The 11,521-nt window shown below is 48.9% G+C and overlaps 1 protein-coding gene across 1 annotated transcript; it reads left to right on the top strand.

Annotated features, from left to right (window-relative positions):
* The first annotated feature begins 7,819 nt into the window (after nucleotides 1–7,819).
* On the top strand, nucleotides 7,820–8,482 carry LOC121749480. The gene has a single exon (XM_042144051.1). The coding sequence runs from the start codon at nucleotides 7,820–7,822 to the stop codon at nucleotides 8,480–8,482; it is 663 nt and encodes a 220-aa protein (XP_041999985.1).
* The last annotated feature ends 3,039 nt before the right edge of the window (nucleotides 8,483–11,521 follow it).

Below are 11,521 nucleotides of genomic sequence, written 5' to 3'. Positions count from 1 at the left end.
GATTTGCGATTATTATACTGTGTAGATGTGATTGTGTACAGATTGTTTTCCATGATACCACGACAGATATAAGAACCATCTTTCTTAATAACACAATTGTCATTAAAAGAAATCAAATATCCATCAAAAACTAATTTAGAAACTGAAATTAAATTTCTTCTAGAAGAAGGTATCAACAAAACATTCTTCAAAATAAAAAATCTATCACTACTAAAACGCAAATAAATGTCTCCCACTGCTACGGCCGCCACTTTTGTAGCGTCGTCCAGCTGGACCTCGATCTCACGATCACGTAGCCGTCTTGTCACCTGCATTAAGTCAGGATCTAAACAAATATGATCAGTGGCTCCAGTGTCAATAACCCAAGTGCAAGTAGACTTCGAAGCCAAACATGACTCGACTACTAAAGCTTGGTGCATACCTGTAGCCTTGCCCTTTTTAGGACAATCTAGCTTCCAATGCCCCTTCTCTCCGCACTTGAAACACTTCCCCGTGGGCTTCTTGTTTGCCCTCTTCTTCTTTCCCTTAGCTATCTTGGCCGGTCCTGAGTTCGGTGCCTGCCTTTTTCCCGTGCTAGGCTTGAAGCCAAAGGAACGAGGCGCCGAAGTCATCATGGCCGCCTCTGCCGACTGAAGTTCAGTCAACAGTTCTGCCAAGGTGTAGTTCCTTTTGTTCATCTCGAAGTTAAGCTTGAACTGCTGGAAGCTAGGGGGAAGACTTTGAAGGATAATAGTCACCTGGGACTCGGGATCGATCGTCCCTCCCAAGACCTAAATTTGGTTAAGGTGGCCCATCATCTCGAGGACATGGTCACTCACAGACGAGCCTTCCTTCATAGTCTTCGACATGATACTCCGAAAGGCTTGAGACTTAGCCGTTCGATTCTGAGTACCAAAAAGATTCTTGAGATTCTGCATAATCTCGGTGCCAGTTTCCATGGCTGAATGCTGATGCTTGAGTACTGATGACATGGATGCCAACATATAGCACTTAGCCATCTGATTCGCCTTATGCACCGTCTGTGTGCATCTCTGACTCCTGCCGCAGCATTAGCTGGTGGCACTGGAGGTCGCGGGGTTGTGAGTACAAAGATGTACTCATCTGCTATGAGAACAATGTCCAAATTTTGTTTCCATTCTATGTAATTTTGGCCCTCGAGTTTGTTTTCTTTAAGTATTGCAGAAAGAGGATTGAACGACATATTGACGATTTGATTTGCACTGCAACACAGAATATTTACCATTTGTCATAAACTTATGTAAGAAGTTTGATTTGATTAACCATAAAACTTTTCAAAATCTTACAACAGTAAAATTAAAATTTTGTATCCTCTAGAGGAAGTTAATAGGCATTAAAATCTTACAAATTTTACTGGTCACAACACCGACGAATAGTCCAGAGACCACAGAGTGGCATGGCCGCCTAATGTTGCCTAAGCAAGACCACCTCTTTAGCATTACAGGGTTTCATTTCTACAACACACTCCCATAACAATGCTTATCTGCTGCTAACAAGATCAAGCTGTCCCATAAATCCTGTGTGAACTTCTGAATCTCATAGTTTTTTAGGATTATTGGCCCCACAGAGCAGGTGGCGATAATATTGGAAACCACATTCTAGTTCATACTATTTATATTTGAGAAGTCCGCCCTCATGAACTTTCTATTTTCTCAGGATTATCATCCCCACAGAGCAGGTGGCGATAATATTAGAAAAAGCTTCATAAATTGCAGACCAATTGATGGAGACCATATACAAACGTTGAGTTCGTAATTATAGCTTAGATATTTGGGTTATGGTTTTTCTTTAATTATCCTTAGCCTTTAGGTAGATAAAAGCTTAATTAAATTCTGTTGGTATTTAATTTACTGGATAATTAAATCTTTAGCTTTATATTGTTATCTTCCTTTAGGAAACTATTATTCTAGAATTTAATTCTTATTCATGTCTACTATAAGGTATATCTAAAATAAAAAAAATTATTTAATCCTTAATAAGACATGAAAAATAAATTCAAATTATTTCCTTGTTCAAGATTAGGAAGAGATATTTTATTATTTAATGTATTCATACATATCTATCCTTATTAGGATCTTAGATATATATAAATATTAGAAACTATTAAATTATTCTCATCCATATCATCTAGGAATCAAAATAATATTATTTATTTCCATAGATATAGAAAATAATAATGAGCTTTTCGTGACATTAAGGAGCCGTCCTTTAGAGAGAGACGCTCTCCCTTCTCTCTAGAATTTCCTCCCTTGCCTCAAGTGATTTTCCCCACCGCCGGTCACCTTCACCTCCTCCTCGCATCCTCATGGCTCACTCCCACCGGCGAGCCCTCCACCCGCCTTCCCACCCCCGGCAACCTCCACCCTCGGTCCCTCACTCCGAGCTACCCGCCTCACCCACCGGATCACCACACCGGATCACCCTATCTCGGTGAATCAATACTCTCTTGGCCATGCCGGATCACCCACCGGATCCTTCACCGGGGTCCGAGGAACCCCGCAACATCTCGGACCAGCTAATGGTCCTTCGGTCGGCCAAGGACCCTCTCTCGGGCCAGATAATGGCGTTCACGTCGGAGGAAGCTTCCTCCATAAACCCTCCCTCGAAGAAACCGATGAGGAAAACCTTGAAAATGAAGGTGAAGGAGCGAAAAAGCACCCCAGCCACTCTCACCAAAGGTACTGGTCGGAAAAGGTTTGTACCTTCACCTTTGCCAGAAGATAAACAATTCCGGAAGAAGATTGATTTTGGGGCCGAAGGTAGCTCGCCGGTCGGAAGCCCAAAATGTAAAGGCCCCATCCTCCCGATGATGAATGATGAAGATGACCCTAAGAGCAATAAAGAAATCGCCGCCCAAGAAGAGGGGGAGAAAATGCTCGAAATGACCAATGGGGATGAAAGCGTAGCAGCCGAGGCATCGCCGGCCGTTCATGGCTCCGGTGGAGGAGTAATGACCGTTGGAGGAGGGAAGGCCAAACCCTCACACGCATCCCCATCAGATCTTGATGACACATGTGAAGCCAAAAGTGCATTGGATTGTGTTAGAGTCAACTTTCCCAAAACGGCTAAAGGAACAAATGTGCTTTGCGAAAGTGCCTTTGTCACTTACTCTCCCGGGACATCACGTGATGCACAACACATGGCCCCAACAATGCAACCAAAAAAGTGTACCATCATGCAAGTGGCCACCTTGGACTCGGCGGAAAGGATGGACACATGGGCGGCGCAGCCACCTCTCGCCGGTGCAGCCACTGAACCTACCTCGATGGTGCCGATGATCGCCAATGGGCCCTCATTGGAAGACTTTCCTCCCCTTGAACGTGGCCGGACTAGGATGATCTGAGCGAATTTCGAGACCGGTGCGCTGCATGCTGGCTCGGCCCCGACCTGGCCGAGAGTTAATCCGAAGGACCAAGGTGGCCGAGACATTTTGAGCCCTGAAGTGCCGACCGCGACGCATACTAGCGACACCGACGTACCGATGGCCGAAGGAGTCCGGAGCGAAGAGGGACCTTGCGCCGACACGGGGGGTGACCAAGCCAAAGCAGCGGAGAGGCCTCCCGAGAACCCGCCGAATGTCTTTCTAAGCCGAGATAATGAGGGGTTCTCGAGGAATGGGTACAAGGCACTAACCATGGCCGACATGGTCCGGGAAGCACCCAACCCCGACTGTCCGCAAGCCTTCGACCCGGAACACATCCAAAACATCGGTTTCGCCTCCACGTCCAACGGTGTCCCTACAATCTACTTCTCTGGGGTGGAAATTCAAAAGCTAGCAACGAATCTTGGTCACGCCATTGTCGGTAAGTTTTCGCACTCTGTCCCGGCTTCGCACCAAATTCAAAAAGCCCTTGAAAATATTAAATTCCGCCGAGGTTTCACTTGGAAATATATTAATGCTAAACACATACTTGTGCAATTCGAGGACATTGCGGATTATGCACGACTCCTTAGTGGCCCGAAAGGCACCCCGGTGTGGTTTGTTGATCGTCACCCGATGAGAGTATTCATGTGGTCGCCGGATTATGATGCGTATTGCGAATCACCCATTGCGGCAATTTGGTGCAATCTAATTGGTATCCCCATCCACCTTTTCGATCAATCAGCCCTTTTTGCAATTGAGAAGTTACTTGGCACGCCAATTCAAGTCGATCGGGAAACGGCCAACAAAGCTCGTCTATCCTTCACGAGAATTTGCATCGAGATTGATATCACCAAACAGCCTCCCGATGAAATCATCTCTGTATATTTGTGGTCGAGAGGTGGTGCAACAAGTGAAATGGGATAAAATTCCACCTTATTGCCGGGAATGCAAGCACGTGGGGCATAGAAGTGAAGTGTGTTAGCCATCGGAACGCCCCCCAAAACGGAACTACAACACAGTCCCACCGAGACAGCCGCAACAAGGGGATCGTGGAGCCAACATAACTACAGAGGAACCGAAACAAAAGAAGGCCGACACGGAATGGAAACAACAAGGAAAGAACAAAGGCAAGGAAGATCACGCTCGAATGGGTTCAAAACTTCTTTCCCTTGCTGAATTTAGTGAGAGAAGCTCTCCCTTCTCTCTAGAATTCGACCTCTCTCCCTCCCTCCCCTTTGAGGGAGGTGAAATGTGATTGTTGCATCCGACACATGGTGAAGTCCGGTGGTGAGCTTCTGAAGGGGGAGGCCACGGCCTTGATACACACGATGCAGCCCCCTTCCTCGCCGGAGTGGATGTTTCATTCGATTGCACGGCCCAAAACCAAAAGGGTTGGCACGCCCCACCCAGAGAAAGCTCGACAAGCCCTCAAACGAGCCGGTCTTGAATCTGGTTCGGAGGTGAGTCGGGCAAAGAAGAAGATGGTGTTCGAAATGGCTGATGGGCTCGTCGGCAAACTCCATGGTGAAGGGAGGGGGTCGCCGGATGTTAAGCAAGCTCTTATTGGGGAGATGTTGAGCTCCTTAGCTCAAATGGCAAAGGATGAGAAAGCTTCAACAAAAGATTTGGAAGGTCTTGATGGTGAGGGGATGTCCGGAATTGCGCCGGCGCCGGCGACGGCTGGCCGGGACCTTGATGTCTCATGCTTGGAGTATGAGATGGTCAACAAGGAGACCAATGCAAGTACACCCCTCCATGTGACGCCTAGGCTAGAGGATGGGTTGGCATGTGACTCACAAAAGAAGGAAAAGACAAAGGTTACTTTGCTTGGGCAAGAGAATGATGGTCCATTTGAGGTAAATGCCATTTTGAATTCAAATTCAGCACCATGTGCTATCCACACCCAATTTGGCATTGATGGAGACAAGAGGGACCATGTCACCGACGGCCGGCCGCCGGAGTACCCACCGGAAAACCTGGTCCCGCCGGCGAATGCATGGAAGGAGGCTAAAAACTTGTTTGCACATGGGGGGACGGGGTGCATGGTGGGATCCTCAACACCACATAAAACCCATAAGGACGAGCCAATCCCACTCTACGCTGGCAAGGTCACACCTTTGGGGACGGCCGGAGACTTTGAAGGTACACCTTATCTCTCCTTTACCGATGTTGAAACGGAATATCTCTCGGAGAAACTAGGACTAGCCATTGTTGGGAAGTTTTCCCACTCACTCCCTTCTTCTTTCCAAATTCAAAAAAGCTTAGGGGGTATGGGGCTAGTTGGTTCTTTCACTTGGAAATACTTGAATGCCAAGCACATCCTACTTCAATTCCAAGATATGGCTGATTATGCTAAGGTCTTAAGTGGCCCTAATGGGAGTCCGGTTTGGTTTGTTGACATTCACCCAATGAGGGTGTTCAAATGGGCGCCGGACTTTGATACGTTCTTTGAGTCGCCCATCGTTGCCGTGTGGTGCAATATCATGGGACTACCGGCCCATCTTTTTGAGGAATCGGCCCTCATGGCGATCGGCAAGCTATTAGGCAAGCCGTTACAAGCGGACCATGCCACAATCAATCAAACCCGGCTCTCTTTTGCTAGGATATGTGTTGAGATTGATATCTCCAACCCCCCGACGGAGGAGATCATGCTAAACATCCTAGGCAAAAATTCAAGACACAAAGTAGCATGGGACCGTATCCCATTGTTTTGCGAGAATTGTAAGCATGTTGGGCATGTCATTGATGAGTGTCATGCATTGGGAAGGAAGGGTCGTGTTGGAGGCAAGGATTACCGAACACCAACCAAGGCTTTCTACCCTAGCCACGATCACAAGATCATCCGTCGAGAATGGCGTCCAAAGGCGGCGATTAGGGTTGGCACCTCACCGAACATTGATCACACGAACAAGGAAAAAGATAGTGACAACCAAGAGAAGAACAAGGAGGGTACAATGAACGTCGATCCGTTGGCTCCTCGGGTGCCCCATGGGAGTCAACCGAGCATGGACGAGGATGGATTTCAATTGGTGTCGAGGAAGAGGAAAGGAAAGGCACATAAGGGAGACATGCACTCCAAAGCTCAACACATCGACAATTTGCGTTTGAAAGACAATGTCGCCATGGTGTCATTCGATCGGGATGACTCTAGTGCGAATGAGCCGAGCACTTGCTCAATGAATGTCTCATGTGGGCTCCCCAACCGGGAGAAGGAAGGCTTCATCGAGGAACTTGATCCGGGAGGGATCGTTCATCGCGGGGGTATCCCTATTGTGGGCCTCAATTAAGTGACGGACCTTGGATTTTGTGATGTGAAGGTTGCACCATGTTAATTGTAATAGAATAGTGAAGAGTACATTGATGCCACTCTAGTTGGTAGGGAGGCCCTCGTTGTACTCTAATTGGTTTTGGCGAGACGTCACTTTTGGGCGGCTCGGTGTTCCTGGTTGTTCGTTGCAATTGTCCTTAGTAATGCACAAGTGTGGGTCCACCTGAACCCTCCACCCTCGTGGTGCTTTTGATTAAAAAAAAATGCTCGAATGGGTTCAGAGGCAAGTGGAAGCAAGGGATCGAGAGGATCGGGCCCGGACATCATGGGCGGCTTGCATGGAGAACATGGATTGGACACGGTGTCGCATCACAATTGGAAAGACCGAAGTGGGACACAAACTCCCAACCACCCTAGAGCCTTGATCACTAGATCCTCCTCCTTTGATAGGGGACGGCAAATGGCTCTAAAGGGAAGTTTCACCGGGGGCAAGATGACCCCGCACCTGCAGCTGACCATGGGAGGCCGAGTGGCTCGTTTCGACGGTTCGACCTTGAGAAGGCCGAAGCGCGAGAGTCGGAAAGCCACATGAGCACCAACCGGTACTTCTCCCTCATGGCCAATGAGGATTTCGTTGAAAACGATAATGGAGACCACGAGGATTGGGAAAGAACCATGGCCCCGCACAATTAAGAGGATGGGGCACATCCCAACCCCATGGAAGCCGAGCCAAGCCAAAGAGGAAACGGTCTTCAAATCACAGAATTCCATGGAGGGCCTTCATACCCCCCGGGGTATGTCCCCCTCTTGTTAATCATGTCAATCAACTTCATGTTTTGGAACGTTAGGGGTATCGCGAATGTGCCAACCCAAAATGTCCTAAAAAGACTAATCAAATCTCACAAAATTAATTTCCTTGCTATTATGGAACCGCTCACGGCCCCGAACCCGGAGAGGTTCTCAAAAGTGTTGGGAATGATCTTCAAGGACTCGAATTCCAATGAGAAGATTTGGGTTTTCGTGGAGGAGGGGCTGACTTCGAGATTGTGGATGACACGGATCAGATGCTCCACGGTAGATACTCTTGCCCACGGCTACCATATCCCATCTTGGTCTCGGCAGTGTATGCAAAGTGCACAAGGGGGGAGCGAAGCGTGCCATGGGACAGAATGAGAGAAACTTCAATAACCACTGAAGGGGTGCCTTGGCTTATTGGCGGGAACTTTAATACTATTCTCTCTATTCGAGATAGGGAGGGAAGCAACACTAACCGGCAGGCGGAGATGATTGACTTCGCCGAGGCAATTGAGGACTCCAGACTCCTTGATCCAGGCTACGATGGTTCGGACTATACATGGGCCAAGAATGGCCTCTTCGAAAGGCTGGATAGGGTGCTGATGAGTGAGCCGTGTACCCGAATGTTTGAAGCGGTAAGGGCAACGAACCTCCCTCGGGTTGCCTCGGACCACGGCCCAGTGCTGCTTAGGTGCAAGATGGCAGGCACCAACTATGGGGGCAGCCCCTTCCGATTTCAAAACATGTGGATCCGGCACGAAGGTTTCCTGGATTTGGTACGAGAAGATTGGGGCATGCCGACGGATGCAGAAGGACTCCTCAACCTCCAAATCAAAATTGCGAGAGTTAAAAAAACCTTGAAGAAAAGGAATAAGGAGATCTTTGGAAACATTCACTCCAACCTTAGGGGCATGGAAGAGAAGATAGCGGTGGCCCAGGCGGAATTCGAAGATAGGCCATCACCAGAAAATAGAACGGAAATCAACAAACTCATTGCCGAGTACATTTGCCTACTCAGAATGGAGGAGGATTTTTAGCGCCAAAAAGCCACACTTCGGTGGCTCACAGAGGGAGATAAAAATACGAGATATTATCAAAGCTGGGTCAAGCAAAAGAGAATCCGGATGCGTATCCACAAGATCAATAGTGATGGACGTGAAATTACGGAAGAAACATAGACCAAGAACTCGGAGGTGCAATTCTTCCAAAATCTTCTTACCCCCGAACCCATGGTGCTGGAGGTGCCAGATCTTAGCCTCATCAACCCATCCCCTCCCTCGGACGACATGAACTCCTTGGCTAAGGATCCGGAAGTGGAGGAGGTTAAACGAGCCGTCTTTGGCATCTCTGGCGACAGTGCGCCAGGCTCGGACGGCCTTACGACCACTTTCTTTCAAGCGTGTTGGGAAATTATTGGCCGGGATGTGGTTGCAGCAATCAGCCAATTCTTTCATGGAGCTTACCTTCCGCAAAGTGTCATGGCTACAAGTATTGTCCTCATCCCCAAGAAGCCATCGCCGGACTCATGGGGTGACTACCAACCCATCAGCCTATGCAATGTCATCAACCAGGTCATAACAAAGATTCACACGACGAGGTTAGCCCCCCTTCTCCCACGTCTTATCTCGCCAAATCAGAGTAGTTTTGTGAAAGGCCGGCTAATCAACGACAATGTCCTCCTTGCCCAAGAGATGTTCCATGAGATCTCGAAATGTGCCCCAGCCCCGAACGTGGCAATTAAGATCGACATGGCCAAGGCCTACGACCGGGTCCAGTGGCCATTCCTCATCAAAGTGCTTCGCCATATGGATTTCCCCACACCTTGGATATCCATGATAGAAAGATGTGTTGGGTCATGTTGGTTTTCGGTGATAATCAACGGCGTCTCCTCGGGGTTCTTCAAATCAACCCGCGGGCTTAGACAAGGTGACCCCATTTCCCCGGCCTTGTTTGTGTTAGCGGCAGAATACTTATCAAGGGCACTCGACAAGCTTATTGTGGGACAGAGGGACATGACTTTTAAAGCCACCCGACGGTGCATGGAGATTAGTCACCTTGCCTACGCTGACGATGTTATCATTTTTACTCAAGCGGCGATTACCCCCCTTAGGCGGCTCCGAACATGCCTTGACGATTATGAGAAGGTGTCGGGGTAGCAAATCAACCTTAAAAAGAGTAACTTCTACATTGCCGAATGCCATGAAGGGAGTGCTAATCTCATACAATCCGAGCGAAGCTTCTCACAAGGTACTTTTCCCTTCCTTTACTTGGGGGTCCCTATATATCGTGGTGTAAAGAGAACGGATATGGTCATGTTCCTTCGGGAAAAGATAGCAGCACGAATCTCTGGTTGGGCACACCGACACCTTTCTTTCGGAGGAAGGCTTACACTTATCAAAAGTACGCTCGAGGCGATGCCGATCCATATTTTCCAAGCCATCGAGCCTACGACGGAGGCTCTGAAACTCCTCGACCAACAATTGGCCCGTTTCTTTTGGGGCTCGACAAATGATAAGAAGAAGACGCATTGGATTGGATGGGACCAATTTGCTGCCCAACTGCCGAGAGGGGGTTACGAATCCGCAAATTCAAAGAAGTCCTCAGATCTTTCAATATTAAACTGTGGTGGAGATTCCGAGAGCAAAACTCACTTTTGGCGAAGTATATGAAGGCCAAGTATTGCGGCAAGGTGTCCCCCCTCGTGGCTAGACTGTCGGAGAGGAACAGCCCGACGTGGAAGAGACTCCTAAGAGCTCGGGCTCATGCCAACCCCCATATCAGATGGGTGGTAGGTCAGGGAGAAATCTACTTTTGGGATGATATATGGCTCGGCGACACGGCCCTTAGGGGGCTTTGCATCGATGACCGAGGGGCCCCGTCTACCTTGGTGGCGGACTTCATTAGAGAAGGATCATGGGATGAGGCGAAGCTCCAGTTGCTTCAATACCAGGCCGGGATTCCCAGCAGGTAATCACACTGATCTTGGACACGCCGATCGTTGTAGGGGAACCGGATATTCCGAGATGGTCCCTCTCCCTGTTTGGGGACTTCTTGGTGGCCATGACTTGGGAGACCATCCGTTCGAGAAGGCCGAGAATCCAGGGGCTCGACGGCGGCCTTACCAACTCAATAGAAATATTCAATTGGCGAATGTTGTCGAATCGAATCCCAGTCGACTCTAAACTCCAATGGCGGAATATCGAAATGGCGTCAAAATGCCAATGCTACCCCATAGGCCGAGTACGGAGTCCCTCCAGCATTTGTTCGTACAAGGATGGGGAGCAACTAGAGTTTGGAGAGAGTTTGATGGGTGGTTTGAGGGCATGGACCCGCCCCTCCGAGTCAATGACACCTTTCCGGAGAGGCTTGAGGTCTGGTCTCTGAGGACCCTACAACAAGACCCGAAGCACCTTTGTCGCACCATGCCATACCTTATCTTGTGGTTCATCTGGGCAGAGCGCAACAGGAGTCGCCACGACCAGGTACAATTTAAACCGTTTAACGTGGTTTGGCAGGTCCTAATGTTCATCTGGAACAGCATGGTTAGCTGGGGGAATAAGGCCAAACACTGGAAAGGGGTGAGACTCAAAATGGAGAGAAGAAGACGCATTGGATTGGATGGGACCAATTTGCTGCCCAACTGCCGAGAGGGGGTTACGAATCCGCAAATTCAAAGAAGTCCTCAGATCTTTCAATATTAAACTGTGGTGGAGATTCCGAGAGCAAAACTCACTTTGGGCGAAGTATATGAAGGCCAAGTATTGCGGCAAGGTGTCCCCCCTCGTGGCCAGACTGTCGGAGGGGAACAGCCCGACGTGGAAGAGACTCCTAAGAGCTCGGGCTCATGCCAACCCCCATATCAGATGGGTGGTAGGTCAGGGAGAAATCTACTTTTGGGATGATATATGGCTCGGCGACACGGCCCTTAGGGGGCTTTGCATCGATGACCGAGGGGCCCCGTCTACCTTGGTGGCGGACTTCATTAGAGAAGGATCATGGGATGAGGCGAAGCTCCAGTTGCTTCAATACCAGGCCGGGATTCCCAGCAGGTAATCACACTGATCTTGGACACGCCG

This window comes from Salvia splendens, chromosome 9 (genome assembly GCF_004379255.2).
Source record: "Salvia splendens isolate huo1 chromosome 9, SspV2, whole genome shotgun sequence".
Lineage (NCBI taxonomy): Eukaryota > Viridiplantae > Streptophyta > Magnoliopsida > Lamiales > Lamiaceae > Salvia > Salvia splendens.
The sequence above is the reverse complement of the archived record's forward strand: the minus strand, read 5'-3'. Positions and strand labels throughout refer to the sequence as shown.

Bases quoted from the DNA above. Each gene is read 5' to 3' on its own strand.
- LOC121749480 (XM_042144051.1), top strand. From the start codon at position 7,820: ATGAGAGAAACTTCAATAACCACTGAAGGGGTGCCTTGGCTTATTGGC.